The 15,953-nt window shown below is 42.5% G+C and overlaps 2 protein-coding genes across 7 annotated transcripts in view; one reads left to right on the forward strand and one right to left on the reverse strand.

Moving 5' to 3' along the window:
• prepl (prolyl endopeptidase like) overlaps positions 1-1,391 on the reverse strand; it is a 51,459-nt gene extending 50,068 nt beyond the window's left edge. For all 4 annotated transcript variants that reach the window (XR_012099565.1, XM_073050671.1, XM_073050670.1 and 1 more), the window contains exon 1: positions 876-1,391. Coding sequence is in view for 3 of the 4 variants with exons in the window: in XM_073050671.1 (XP_072906772.1) it covers positions 876-1,064 (189 nt within the window). In the remaining variant the exon portion in view is untranslated. The remainder of the gene's footprint in view (positions 1-875) is intronic.
• Position 1,392: 1 nt separating this feature from the next.
• The window catches only part of camkmt (calmodulin-lysine N-methyltransferase), a 332,954-nt gene continuing 318,393 nt past the window's right edge, over positions 1,393-15,953 (forward strand). Inside the window, exon 1 of one of the 3 annotated variants that reach the window (XM_073050676.1) lies at positions 1,393-1,784. In XM_073050676.1, coding sequence (XP_072906777.1) covers positions 1,626-1,784 — 159 coding nt within the window. In that variant the 5' untranslated portion in view covers positions 1,393-1,625. The remainder of the gene's footprint in view (positions 1,785-15,953) is intronic. The other 2 variants (XM_073050675.1, XM_073050678.1) reach the window with 2 other exon arrangements.

The raw sequence follows: 15,953 nt of genomic DNA on the forward strand, positions 1-15,953 counted from the left end.
ACAAAAATATAGCTTCCTTTTGTCTCTCTTCACTGACTTGTATAATGTCCACACAGTCCACATTCTGCCCTGGCTACTGCTTAGTGCTGCTGTTTTAGTGTAACTATGACAATAAAATCAACTTGATCTACTAGTCACCCAGTCTATTCTGACAGCAACCATAACTTCAAGTGGATGCGAACACCACCACCTGCAGGTTCCTCTCTGTCACTCCATCTTGACTTATAAGTATTTCAGCAAAGGTTTATGACTACTGGGTATAAATTGTGGAGTTAGCAATCTAACAAATACTATAGAAGCACTTCCACCAAAAGGACTGTGAATGTTCAAGACAATAAGTCGTCACACCTGTCAAGGGCAGCAAGGCATGGGCAATAAATCATGGCCTTCAACAGGCACATGGCAAACAGGAGAAAATAATTATCTTTCTTGGTAGGGTTGGCACTTTGTGCAAATGAAAGGAAGTTATTTTAATGCCACTCAAAAAGCTGAGCAGCCGATGAGGAGAATGCCCCATTTCTTTCTCCACCATTGATCAGAGAGCTGATCTCAGTAGCAAGTGCACAGTGAGGTCGAAGGTCAAGTGATGGACACCTGACCTTTAGGTGATGCGTACAATCACGTGACCGAGCCGTGGGCCGGCCAATTCATTCAAAACCGACCACATAGTGATATGTAACGGGAAAGCATCAACCATAAATACAATTCACCGTTTTGGGAGATGTTTACTTAAGAAATAAAGCGCTCAGGTGTGAAAGCTGAAACTAACTTACTATAATAAACGTAAGTGTACCGTTAAATTTATCAAAACACCACATTAATCCATTTCAATATCTTATAAATGGCGAGTTTAATGCACGGAGGACGGTACTCACCTGATAATTAAACGCTTCACATTTATTACTGTTTCCCTTTTCTAAATGTTTACAACTTTTCGCAAACTTCCTGACTCCCCAGCTGCGAGTTTCATACGAGGATCTTTTCAAACCACATGAAGCTGCTGCAAAGCAGCTGGATTGGAAACTCTGCTTTATCTTTTGAAGCAAAATGACCACACGAGGCATTTTAATCTCAGTCCACAAACGAAACAGGCAAACAACGACTGTAGGGGGCAAGACCCTTTCTTAATTTCCCTACCTTTTTTTAAAAAAAGGTGAGAATTATACATATCCTCTGTTTACAATTAAACACTAATCACAACAGGCTCTCTGTGCACCTCACATCCCAGTACACTGTTCGAGTGCACGCAGCAGCGTGCGAGTAACTCCGAGACAGAATAAATCCATCACCCACCCGTCACTCATCGCCCAATCGCTGCTGCCTCTCCCGTCGATTTCTACTCAAACTTGATCGCTTTGGTCTGCAGTTCCTTCTAACCGGAAGTGAAACAAATGCACGCGAGCCGGCTGTGACTGTTACTTTTTTTTCGCCCTCCTTCCCTTCGCCCCTTTTTAATTTGTGTGCCTTGAAAAGACCGGGACATTGTGAGCGCAGAACAATCGCCGGCGCGGATCACTGTGAAACATGTGCTGTTTAGGTAACAACAAAGTATCCCCGTAGTTCACACAGAGACACTTGTGGCAGCTTGTTGCCAATTATTTGCGACCAGTTGCCTATCGCCGCCGATGCTGGAGACCGCGCCGATGGAATGTGACCCTGGCGACGAGAACACGGCGCCCGGCTCCGGTTCAGCTGCTGACAGGGGCTGCCATGGGAACGGCGGGACGTGCCGGCTGATCCCGGACACCGGCCTGGCCAGAGACCGGTGGAAGCTGCTGCAACGGGTAAGAAACCCCCGAATGGGGTCTGGTCGCGGGCGGCCGTTTGTCAGTTCATGATGTTTTCACTGACTGTGGACGTTGAAAAGGGGGAGGAGGAGGGCAAGATATTGTGCATTCGACGTGTCGCAGCTTAATATTTTTAAATATGCATGTTATAAATCAGATGATTTGCCGTGGTGTTGGTTGCACATACGAAGAAACAGGGTTTGGCGAACAAGAAATAATGGAGTCATGCCTTGCAACCGTATCAAAGTCCTCAGTTTAGAATTAGGCAGAATCGTTTAAACACAAAGACGGAAAGAAGACATTTGCTTCTGCATTACTTCAACCTCCCTTGACAACTGTTGTTGTTACTCATTCTTTAAAAAAAACGCCCTTTATTGTACCTTATACAAATGATCAGTTCTATACACATCTCCCGCGTTCCTCGGGCACGTTGTCACCTTCCAGATATGAATCTGTCAATCTGTCATCCTCAGTACTCCAGGCTGCATTTCTGCTTTTGGGTTTCAGCCATCTCTCAGCACAGAAATAGCTCGAGACAAAGTCGAGTGATTGGAAGCCGTTTCCATGTTCCCCTTCCCCCTCCCACTCCCACTCCCACTCCCATTCCCACGCTGACTTTTCCATCCTGGCCTTCTCCACTTCTGAGGTGAGCCAACCACAAACCTCACGTTTCCTTAACAATACAGGTGACCACCTCCCACTCTTCATCTGGGCATTGCCATAACAATGTTGTTTTCTAAACATGGAATCAGGTTCCACACTGAAGACTCTCAGGTTTATCTTTCCATTCTCAGGAAGGTATTACTTGTGTGACAGTGATCCTTTGTAATTTTCAGTTTTGTCTAATTGGATATCGAGAGGATTGGTGTAGAACATTCTTGCTCTCAGATCCATTTACCCTTTACTTAGCCTCAGTTTGAACCAGATTCTGCAGTTTCATCATTGTTCACTTCTGGGATTGGGGGGTTGTTTCACGAGAGATCAAGGAGAATTGGTTTGTAGAAGGTTGAGAAATAAAACAGAGAATTCTGATGGTCTAAGTATGTTCAAAAAATGAGATTTTCAGACTGCTTTGCAATCACGTGTTGTATGGATCAAATGGGAAAATGAACTTGGGTTAGAGATGAACACATTTATGATACTGAATACAGAGCATGTTTGAACTGCACAATGTCCTGCTATTTCATGTTCTATGTGCTGATCTTGAAAATTCACATCTTCTTCTTGACAAATCTCCAGACTGAGGTCAGAGCATCTACTATTGAAGAACTCAATTCTACTGTCCACCTTCACATTTCATTGACTCTTCCCATCTCCTCCTGAACGGTGACCAAAATGCAAGCCTGTGTAGAAGCGTCACTACAAACTCTGCCATCAATTTGCTTTACTGTACAACATTCATCTCATCCATCACTCATAACATTCGTCAGCGCCTGCTGTGGTAGGACTGTCCGCCCTAATGATCGGGGTCTGTGCTGATGAGGGCTGGTGATCCTGGCTCAACCAGGCCAGAACGGTTCTGGAGTCTGAGGATTAGGAAATCCTGTTATTTAAAGAGAATTAGGGGAGCTTACCATTGCATGATGGTCTCCTGAGGTTGATGATTTGTGACTGTCAATGGTGATAACTGAGGGACAGCCACTGGTGTAAAGACATTAAGGCAAGGTGTAAAAATGTGTTTTTCTAACAATACACCACATATGAAACAAGAAATGGCTCAGATGAAATTAGAGAGGATTTGCTATGATTTATGCATCTGGGGTGTCAGTGAGAATGGATAGGTGGGGTCTGGAAGATTAGCATGGAGTCACAGAGCACCACAGTACAGAAGGAGGCCCTTTGGCCCATCAAGTATGTGCCGAACCATTAATCTGCTTAGTCCCTTCCACCTGCACCTCTACCACAGCCATCCGTACCCCTCCCATCCATGAACTGTACTTATCGAAATTTCTCTTAAATGTTGAAATTGAACCTGCATCTGCCACTTATGCTGGCAGCTCATTTCATACTCTCACCACCCTCTCAGTGACCAAGTTCCCCCCTCATACTCCCCTTAAACCTTTCACCTTTCACCCTTCACCCTGAACCCATGACATCTAGTTCTAGTCTCACCCAACAGTACTCAGGAACATTCTGTTTGGACAAAATAATGGATAACTTTGTGAGGGTTTTACCATCCTTTTGAAGAATTGAGTACTGTACTACCTAGCTTAGTGGAAGCCTGTCATCAATTGACTTGTAAGAAAGAGACTGAAAGGAAACGCATCAGTAATGTGATTCAGAGTTGTACTCCAGCAAACGGAGATTATGAAAAAACAAAGAAGGAATTCATTGCTACAGGCAGTATTGGAGAGGAACACTCCGTAATCAAATTGTTATCAAGGGAGAGCTGAGTTCAAGATTTAGTTTAAAAAACCAACAGATAATGGAAGATCAATAAGAAAACATGGGTGAACCTAAATGAGTACACAGAAGAAAATAACTACATCAATGACAGATGCTGATTGACAGATCTGAAAATAAGGTGATCAAGGTTGGCTGCAAATGCCATTTATGATAGCATCTGTCAAATTAGAACTCTGAAATGTAGGTCTATCAATAAGGTGTCAATGAGAAGAGAATTCATTATTTGAAAGGATGGCTGTGTTTTATTCTGTGTTATATCATAGTTTAAATGGTTCAATTTATTATCAAAGAATGTATACAATCTGAAAGTCTTATTCTTCTCAGATATCCACCAAAAACAGAAGAATCCCTAAAGAATGAATGGCAAAAAAAACATTAGAACCCCGAAGCCCCCTATCCCCCCTCCTCCATGCAAGCAGCATACCATAGTTGAACACGTCATAGGTAGTTGATAGTTTTCTCAAAAAAGAGCAAATTAGTATTTGGATGGTGTGTGAGGACCCACAGACCAGACTTTAACAAAACATTGCTTGGAGTACCCAATATATCACGGTCATCTGTCTCCCGACCATTGGTTACACGAGGCAATACTGCAAGACAGCATCACTTATCAAAGATCTTCAGCGTCCAGGTCATGCCATTTTCCGCAGCTACCATCAAGCAGGGGACACAGAGCCTGAAGTCCCACTCCACTGGGTTCAAGAACAGCTACTTTCCTTCAACTATAGCAACACTGTGATTACTTTGGATCTATTTGCAATGGAATGGACTTTTTGTTTAAATTCTCTTCTTTCTTGTGTAACTTTGTGTAACTCATTTGTGACAGTTTTGTATCTGACACTGTGTCCCTAAGATGCTGACTGTGTCTGCACGCACATAATTGAGCATGTGGCAATAAACTTGACTATTAATGGCTAAGATAAACTTAAGCAATCTTATAAACTTAGGGCATGTTAGCACTCAGTACTGGTATGTGGCTGGCTCTGTGAGAAAATGGAATTCCTTTCCAAGTATTCAGCATGAAAAGCTTGCGGTCTAGAGTCATAGAAAAATACAGACAGAAACAGGCCCTTTGGCTCATCTAGTCTGTGCTGACCCATTTAAACTGCCTACTCCCGTCGACCTACACCGGGTCCATAGCCCTCCATACCCCTACCATCCATGTACCTATCCAAACTTCTCTTAGATGTTGAAATCGAGCTTACATTCTCCACTTGCGCTGGCAGCTTGTTCCACACTCTCATGACCCTCTGAGTGAAGGTTTCCCCTCATGTTCCCCTTAAAATTTTACCTTTCACCCTTAACCCATGACCTCCAGTAGTTCCACCCAATCTCAGTGGAAAAAGCCTGCTTGCATTTATCCTATCTATACCCCTCATAATTTTGTATACTTCTATCAAATCTCCCCTCAATCTTCTAAGTTCTTAAAAAAAAATGCAATCGTAACCTAGTCACTTTTCCTGTATAACTTGGGTCCTCCAGACCCAATAACTTCCTTGTTGATTTTCTCTTTCAAACATATTTACATTTTTTCTGTAAGTAGGTTACTAAAACTGCACACATTACTCCAAATTAGGCCTCACTAGTGTCTAATGCAACTTCAACTTAGCATCCCAGCTTCTGTACTCAATACTTAGCTTTATGAAGGCCTATGTACCAAAAGCTTTCTTTACGACCTGTATTCCCAGACCCCTTTGTTCTACCACACTCCTTAGTGCCCTACCACTCACTGTGTAAGACTTACCCTGGTTGGTCCTTCCAAAGTGAAACACCTCGCACATGTCTGCATTAAATTCTATCTGCCATTTTTCAAGCTGATGCAGATCCCACTGAAGCCATGATAGCCTTCCTCGCTGTCCACTATACACCCAGTCTTAGTGTCATCCACAATACGCTGATCCACTAAACCACATTATCATCCAGATTGTTGATACAGTAGATGACAAACAACAATGTATCCCGCACTGATTCCTGTGGCACACTGCTACTCTCAGGGCTCCAGTCAGAGACGCAACCATCTACTACCTCTCTCTAGCTTTTCCCACAAAGCCAATGTCTAATCCAATTTACTACCTCATCTTGAATGCTGATTGACTGAAGCTTCTTTACCAACCTCCCGTGCGAGACTTTGTCAAATACCTTGCTAAAGTCTATATAAGAGAACATCTACGGCCTTGTCTTCATCAACTTTCCTGGTAGCTTCTTCAAGGAAACTTCGAGAAAGATTAGTTAGATGTGACTTACCATGCTGACTATCCTTAATCAGTCCATGTCTATCCAAATACTTGTATGTTCGGTCTCTTGCAATACCTTCCAGTAATGTTCCCACTACTGATGTCAGGCTCCCTGGCCTATAATTTCCTGGTTTATTTTTACAGCCTTTCTGAAACCGCGGAGCAACGTTAGCTATCCTCCAATCTCTGATACTTGAACTGTTGCTAAGGATGATTTAAATATCTCTGTTAGGGCCCCAGCAATTTCTGCACTTGTCTGCTGCAGGGTCTGAGGGCTCTCATTGTCAGGCCCTGGGCTCTGTATAGAGTCCATGAAATTGATGCTGCTTTACCTTGTATCTATAGACTCTGTGTCTGTCTGCTGATTACCATTCTGTTCTTCCACAGGGCCAATTTTGTCCCTTGCAATCCTTTTGCTCTTAACATATCTGTAGCATCCCACAGGATTCTCCTTCACTTTGTCTGCTAAGGCAACCTGATGCCTTCTTTTAGCCCTCCTGATTCATTTCTTAAGTGATCTTTCGCATTTCTTATACTCCATAAGCACTTTGTTTGTTCCTGCCTGCTTATACCTGCAATGCATCTCCTTTTTATTTAACCTGGGCTTTAATATCTCTTGAAAACCAAGGTTTTTTGCACCTGTTATCTTTCCCTTTTATTCTGGCAGGCACATTCAAGCTTTGAATTCTCAAAATTTCACTTTTAAAGGCCTCCCACTTTTTCAAGTACACCTTTGCCAGAAAACAGCCAGTCCCAATCCACACTTGGCAGATCATTACTAATACCTTCAAAATTGGCCTTTCTCCAATTTAGAATCTCAACCCACAGACTAGACCTATCTTTTTGCATATTTGCTTTGAAACTAATGGCATCGTGATCACTAAATGCAAAATGCTCACCTACACAAATTTCTGTCACCTGCCCTCACTCATTTCCTAATAGTAGATCAAGTGTCCTGGTTAACAAAACTTTCCTGAACAGGATTGACTAACTCTGTCCTATATAGTCATTTTACAGTGTGGGAGTCCCACTCAATATGTGGAAAGTTAAAACTACCTGATGTTTCTTGCAACAGTATGCAATATCTACAGATTTGTTCCTCTAAATCCCTTGGACTGCTGGGTGGTCTGTAATATAGGTCCCTTAACCTGGTCATATCTTTCTTATTACTCAGTTCCACCCATAACACCTCACTGGAAGAGTTCTCCAGCCTGTCCTTCAGGTGTAGCTGACAGTGAGGTCAGCTTTAAAATCAAAGCAGGATTACACCATGAGAGAGCTACAGTGTGTATGCGTTGCACATCAGTATTGTGAACAAATGGAGGATGTGGGACACAGAAGTCAAGCCAGTAGGCAGAGGTGGACATCCTTGCGTCCCTTGAAGATGAAGACTTGTATTTACTCATTACATGCTGATTGCCACCTCCAAGTAAAAACTGGGATTCAATACTGAAAATTAACTTTTAGTATTATCTTGCTTTTTTGACTACAGATGGGTGATTGTGTTTTAATAATGCAGAAACATGTGTGTATTTAAGCTTAAGGAGATTCGGCATGTCATGGAAGATTCTGCCAAATTTTTGCAAATGTCCATTGGAAAGCATTATGATTGGTTGCATCAGCATCTGGTATGGAAAATTATGATGTACACGACTGAAACCGCTACAGAGCAGGAGTTCCAAACCTTTTGTATGCCATGGTCCCCTGCCGTTAACTGAGAGGTCTGTGGACCCCAGGTTGGGAACCCCTGCTATGGGGCATGGTGGACTCAGCCATTTCCATCACAGGGTAGCGCACCCTACCATCAAAGATATCTGCAAGAGGCCATATTTCAGTGAAATGAGATCCATCATCAGGGACCCCACCATCCGGCCACACCCTCTTCCAGTTGCTGCCGTCAGGCTGGAGCTACAGGAGCCTGAAGATCTGAAACCTCAAGGTTCAACAACAGCTTTTTCCCACTGCCGTCAGGTTCTTGAACTGACCTGAAAAATCTTAATATCACTCGAGATCACCTGAGACAATATACACTGGATTCTGGTTAATTGGGACACATCAGGTCTGGTAAATTTTGGCCCAATTATGTGGAAATAGTTAAAAAGAAAGGCAAACTACCAATTAACTGAGTAACAAATTATATATTCAAATAAAATACAGAACAAATTATAACACTACCAATACTACTGCAGTACTATAAAACTGTGTTGGTTCCTCACAGTAATTGTTGAAGGAATTCTACCAGGTCGTGCTGTCATGTTCTTGTGATTGATTGTAAACTAACAAAGTCAGTGCAGACACATAGTGCAGATAATGGACTGCATTCCTACAATGCTTCTGCATCCTCCAAATCTTCATTTTCATTATAACATTAAAGATAATTGTTGACACCTTCAAGTGCTTTGTAGTTCCTAACTTGGTGGAGTTGTGAAATCATTTCATTTTCACTCCCGGCCATTTCTTGCATTTAATGCAAGGCATATTATGAACAAAATGGATGAGCTTAGGGCGTGGATCAGTACTTGGAGTTATGATGTTGTCCCTATTGTCCTGTTTATTATTTATTGTAATGCCTGCACTGTTTTTGTGCACTTTATGCAGTCCTGTGTAGGTCTGTAGTCTAGTGTAGCTTTCTCTGTGTTGTTTTTTTTTTTACGTAGTTCAGTCTAGTTTTTGTACTGTGTCATGTAACACCATGGTCCTGAAAAACGTTGTCTCATTTTTACAATGTACTGTACCAACAGTTTTGGTCAAAATGACAATAAAAGTGACTTGACTTGACTTGTGGCCATTACAGAGACTTGGATGGCTCAGGGGCAGGAATGGTTACTTCAAGTGCCAGGCTTTAGATGCTTCAGGAAGGACAGGGAGGGAGCCAGAAGAGGTGGGGGCATGGCACTGTTGTTCAGAGATAGTGTCACAGCTGCAGAAATGGAGGAAGTCATGGAGGGATTGTCTACAGAGTTTCTGTGGGTGGAAGTTAGGAACAGGAAGGGGGCAATAACTCTACTGGGTGTTTTTTTTTAATAGGCCACCCAATAGTAACAGAGATATCGAGGAGCAGATAGGAAGACAGATTCTGGAAAGGTGTAATTCTGGTAAGGTGTTGTGGTGGGAGAGTTTAATTTCTCAAATATTGATTGGCATCTCCCCAGAGTGAGGGGTTTAGATGAGGAGGAGTTTGTTAGGTGTGTTTAGGAAGTTTTCTTGACCCAATATGTAGATGAGCCTATAAGAGGAGAGGCTGTACTTGATCTGGTATTAGGAAATGAACCTGGTCAGGTGTCAGATCTCTCAGTGGGAGAGCATTTTGGAGATAATGATCACAATTCTATCTCCTTTAACATAGCTTTGGAGAGGGATAGGAACAGACAAGTTAAGAAAGCGTTTAATTGGAGTAAGGGGAAATATGAGGCTAGCAGGCAGGAACTTGGAAGCATAAATTGGGAACAAATGTTCTCGGAAATGTACAGAAGAAATGTGGCAAATGTTCAGGGGATATTTGCACGGAGTTCTGCATAGGCATGTTCCATTGAGACAGGGAAAGGATGGTAGGGTAGGGTACATGGTGTACAAAGATTGTTGTAAATCTAGTCAAGAAGAAAAGAAGAGCTTATGAAAGGTTTGAAAAACTAGATAATGATGGAGATCTAGAAGATTAGGGAAGGAGCTTAAGTAAGAAATTAGGAGAGCCAGAAGGGGCCATGAGGAGGCCTTGGTGGACAGGATTAAGGAAAACCCAAAGGCATTCTACAAGTATGTGAAGAGTAAGAGGATAAGATGTAAGAGAATAGGACCAATCAAATGTGAGATTGGAAAAGTGTGTATGGAACCAGAGGAGATAGCAGAGGTACTTAATGAATACTTTACTTCAGTATTCATTATGGAAAAGGATCTTGGCAATTGTTAGGATGACATACAGTGGACTGAAAAGCTTGAGCATGTAGATATTAAGAAAGAGGATGTGCTGGAGCTTTTGGAAAGCGTCAATTTGTATAAGTCACTGGGACTGGATGAAATGTACCCCAGGCTACTGTGGGAGGCGAGGGAGGAGATTGCTGAGCCTCTGGCGATATTTGCATCATCAATGGGGAGACAGTCCAGAGGATTGGAGGGTTGCTGATGTTGTTCCTTTATTCAAGAAAGGGAGTAGAAAAAGCCCAGGAAATTATAGACCAGTGAGTCTTACTTCAGTGGTCGGTAAGTTGATTGAGAAGGTCCTGAGAGGCAGGATTTTTGAACATTTGGAGAGGCATAATATGATTAGGAATAGTCAGCATAGCTTTGTCAAAGGCAGGTCGTACTTTACGAGCCTGATTGAATTTTTTGAGGATGTGACGAAACACATTGATGAAGGTAGAGCTGTAGATGTAGTATATATGGATTTCAGCAAGGCATTTGATAAGGTACCCCATGCAAGGCTTATTGAGAAAGTAAGGAGGCATGAGCTCCAAGGCGATATTGCTTTGTAGAACCAGAATTGACTTGCTCACAGAAGATAATAATGGGTCATATTCTGCATGGAGAGCAGTGACCAGTGGTGTGCCTCAGGGATCTGTTCTGGGGCCCCTACTTTTTTATGAATAATCTGGATGAAGAAGTGGAGGGATGGGTTCGTAAATTTGCTGATAACACAAAGGTTGGGGGTGTTGTGGATAGTGTGGAGAGCTGCCAAAAGTTACAGTGGCACATCGATAGGATACAGAACTGAGTTGAGAAGTGGCAGATGGAGTTCAACCCAGATAAGTGTGAGGTGGTTCATTTTGGTGGGTCAAATATGATGGCAGAATATAGTATTAATGGTAAGACTCTGGGCAGTGTGGAGGATCAGAGGGATCTTGGGATCTGAGTCCATAGGACACTCAACGCTGCTGCACAGGTTGAGTCTTTGGTTAAGAAAGCATAAGGTGCATTGGCCTTCATCAACCGTGGGATTGAGTTTCAGAGCCAAGAGGTGGTGTTGCAGCTATATAGGACCCTGGTCAGACTCTTCTTGGAGTACTGTGCTCAGTTCTGGTCGTCTCATTATAGGAAGGATGTGGAAACCATAGAAAGGGTGCAGAAGAGATTTACAAGAATGTTGCCTGGATTGGCGAGCATGCTTTATGAGAAAAAGTTGAGTGAACTCGGTCTTTTTTCCTTGGAGTGATGGAGGATGAGAGGTGACCTGATAGAGTTGTATCGTGTGGATAGTCAGAGGCTTTTTCCCAGGGATGAAATGGCTAGCATGAGAGGGCACAGTTTTAAGGTGCTTGGAAATAGGTACAGAGGAGAGGTCAGGGGTAAGTTTTTTTTTTTTACTCAGAGAGTGGGCTTCCAGCGATGGCGGTGGAGGCGGATATGATAGGGTCTTTTAAGGGACTCCTGGATAGGTACATGGAGCCCAGAAAAATAGAGGGCTATGGGTAACCCTAGGTAATTTCTAAGGTAAGGACATGTTTGGCACAGCTTTGTGGACCGAAGGACCTGTATTGTGCTGTAGGTTTTCTGTGTTTCTGTCTCCCAAGCCCGAATGCTTGAACCCTCAGTGAGCAAACAGTTCTGAATCTTCTTGCTGCTGACTTCTTATGAACTATCATGACAAAAATCACTGCTTTTTGAACACAAACACATGCAACTGACTATACTTAAGCACAGTGTGGTTTGACCAACGCTAATTAGAAACTGTTCAGCAATTGTCTCCCATCGCAACTATGCAACGTTGTGTCCCACATAAGCAGCTGTCCTTATAACCAATAGCCCAATTAGCTGGAATCCACTGTATTTTTCTAACCTCTCTTAATCATACACTAGTGTCATTATGTTATTTACTTTGCACACTTATAGTGATATTGATGTATAATCTGCAAGATTATCATAACTTGTATGTACTCGTCACAGCAGAAAGCTAATTTTCATGGCATTTGAGAAAATAGACAAAAGAGAATCAGTACGTAGATATGTTTTACTTGGATTTTCAGAAGGCCTTTGACAAGGTGCCACACATGAGGCTGCTTAACAAGATAGAGAGTCTATGCTATTGCAGGAAAGACACTCGCATGGATAGAAAATTTGCTTTCTCCAGTCGGGCAAGATTGGGAATAAAAGAGGCCTATTGTGTTTGGCTGCTGGTGATTAGTAACGTTCCACAGTATGGGTACTATTCCCTCTCAGCTGCATGGCAGCGCAGTAACTGAAATGCCCCCGCCCCCGCACATACCTATTAAATATATCTGCCATTTCTTTGTCACCCATTACTACCTCTTTAGCATCATTTTATAGCAGTGTGATATCCACTCTCACCTCTCTTTTACTGAAATAACTTTTGGTATCCTCTTTATATTATTGGCTGGCTTACTTTCATATTTCATCTTTTCTCTCCATGTGTTCTTTTTTGGTTGTCTTCTGTTTGTTTTTAAAAGTTTTTCATGAATTTTTGCTATATTATTTGCATTTATGTTGCTCTGACTTACCTTGTCAGCCGCGGTTGCTGCATCCTCCTTTTAGAATACCCCTTCATCAACTTCAGGATGTATCTATCCTGCACCCCCTGCATTGCCCCAGAAACTCCAGCCATTGCTGCTCTGCCATCATCCCTGATGGTGTCCCCTTCCAATCATCTTTGGCCAGCTTCTCTCTCATGCCTCTAATTCCCTTCATTCCACTAATATATTTCACTTTATCTTCTCCCTCTCAAACTGCAGGGTGAATTCTATCATATTATGATCACTGTTTCTCAAGAGTTACTTTACCTTAAGTTCCCTGATCAAATCTATTTCATTACACAGCACCCAATCCAGAATTGCCTTTCGTGTAGTGGACTCAACCATAGGCTGCTCTAAAAAGCTGTCTCGTAGGCATTCTGTAAATTCCATCTCTTGGCATCCAGCATCAAACTGATTTTCCCAATCGAGTTGAATAATGCAATCCCCATGACTAGCGTAACTTTGCCCTTATTACATACCTTTTCTATCTCCCATTGTAATTTCTATCCCACATCTTTGCTACTGTTCAGAGGCCTGTATATAAGACCATAAGACATAGGAGCAGAATTAGCCCACCTGTCCTATTGAGTCTGCTCCACCATTGAACCATGGCTGATCCTTTTTTTCTATCTTCTCCTCAACCCCAGTTCCCAGCCTTCTCCCTGTAACCTTTGATGCCATGTCCAATCTAGAATCTATCAACCTCTGCCTTAAATACACCCAATGACCTGGCCTCCACAACTCCCATCAGGGTCTTTTTACCCTTACAATTTCTTAACTCTACCCATAATGGTTCTACATCTTCTGATCCCATGTCACCTCAGGAAAGATTTGATTTCATTTTTTACCAGGAGAGCCACGCACCCCCCTCTTCCTACCTTCCTGTCCTTTCAATACTATGTGTATCCTTGGACCTTAAGCTCCCAAATATGATCTTCTTTCAGCCATGACTCAGTGATGCCAACAACATCATACCTGCCAATCTCTAACTGTGCTACAAGATTATTTACCTTATTTTATATACTGTGTGCATTCAAATATAACACCATCAGTCCTGTACTCATCACCTTTTATGATTTTCCGCCTACATTACACTTCCAATCATCCCACTGATTGGAATTTTGCCCTGCCATCTGCCTGTCCTTCCTCACAGTCTCACTACACACTGCATCTACTAGTTCAGCCAGATATCCCATCCTCGGCCCTGTAACTCCTATTCCCATCCCCTTGCCAAATTGGCTTAAACCAGGGGTTCGCAACATTTCTTTTGCCACGGACCCAACTATTAACCGAGGAGTCCGTGGACACCAGGTTGGGAAGCCCTGGTTTAAACTCTCTTCAACAGCTCTAGTGGACCTGACCGTAAGAATATTAGTCTCCAGTGGGTTCAGCTGTAACTGTCCTTTTGTGCAGGTCATGCCTTCCCCAGACAAGGCTCCAATGATCCAGAAATATTCATTCAATTATCTAAAACCTCTGAAATGCCACTATTAATTCTGCTTGCACCACCTTCCCTGCATTTACCAGGTGCCTACCACTGTGTGCAAAAAAAACCTTAACCAGCACATTTTCTTTAAACTTGCTCCTCAAAACTTAAAACTATGACCATTTGCATTTGGCATTTAAGCAGATTCCTTATCTCTGCTGTTTGTAATTTTATAAATTTTCAGATCTCCCTTCAGCCTCTGATTCTCCAGAGAAAACAAACCAGGTTTTTCCAACCTCTGACAACAGCTCATGCCCTCTAATCCAGGAAGCAATCGGTAAACCTCTTCTATACCCTCTCCACTCGCTTCCTGTAATGGTGTGAACAGATGTGTAAACAATGAAGTTACACATTGCTTCGAGATTATTTTGGGCCAAAGGAAAAATTGAAAGGCTGAGATAGAATAGACTTGGAAAGGATGTTTCCAATAGTCCCACTATTCCCCTAGAATATAGTCCCCTAGAATAGTCTAGGACCAGAGGGCACAGCTCTGAATAGAAGGACACTTCTTTAGAACGGAGATGAAGAGGATTTTCTTTAGCCAGAGGGTGGTGAATCTGTTGAATTCAATGCCACAGACAGCTGTGGAGGCCAAATCATTGGGTTGATAAGATTCTTGGTTAGTAAGGGCATCAAAGGTTATGGAGAGAAAGCAGGAAAGTGGGGGTTGAGAGGGGAAATAATTCAGCCAAAGTCGAATGGTGGCGCAGACTCCATGGACCAAATGGCTTAATTCTGACTCCTGTGTGTTCTGGTCTTAAAAAGGCAAGCAGGATTTTTCTGAGGCAGCTGATAAATAAATAACTGTGGTTTGAATAATTCATACCTCATGGTCCCTCAGCATTCTGCACCACACATATGTGTGAAAAATATGTGGCCCTGGCAAACTTTGATTTTGGTTCATTAGTGTCAATTGACGATTTCTGAACTCAATATAAATTCTAAATATGTTGATGGCTTCAGTTCCATCTATCCTAGCTGCTCAATATTTTGGTTAACGGTGATGCCCAAATAGATAGCCTATCTATCTCCAGACCTTTCAGCTTCCCAAGCACCTTGCTCTTAGGAATAGAAACTACACTCACTTCTGGCCCCTAACACTCTTGAACATGTGGCATACTGCCAGTGTCTTCCACAGTGAAGACTGAACATCTGACTTTAGCTTCTCCTTCTCAAAACTGCAGGGTGAATTCTATCGTATGATCACTGCCTCCTTAGGGTTCTTTTACTTAAGCTTCCTAATCAAATCTGGTTCATTACACAAACAGAATTACCTTTTCCCTAGTTGGTTCAACCACAAGCTGCTCTAAAAATTAATCTTGAAGGCATTCTACAAATGTCTTGGGATCCAGCACTAACCTGTCCACCTGTACATAGAAATCCCCCAAACTATTGTAACATTGCCTTTGTTGCATGCCTTTTCTATATCCCGTTGTAATTTGATTCCCACATCTTGTATATAACTCCCAACAGGGCCTTTTTACCTTTGCAGTTTCTGAACTCTACCCACAAGGAATCTATATCTTCTGATCCTATGTCAAGAATTGATATCATTTTTCACCAACAGAGCCACCCCACC

This window comes from Hemitrygon akajei, chromosome 7 (assembly GCF_048418815.1).
Source record: "Hemitrygon akajei chromosome 7, sHemAka1.3, whole genome shotgun sequence".
Classification (NCBI taxonomy): Eukaryota; Metazoa; Chordata; class Chondrichthyes; order Myliobatiformes; family Dasyatidae; genus Hemitrygon; species Hemitrygon akajei.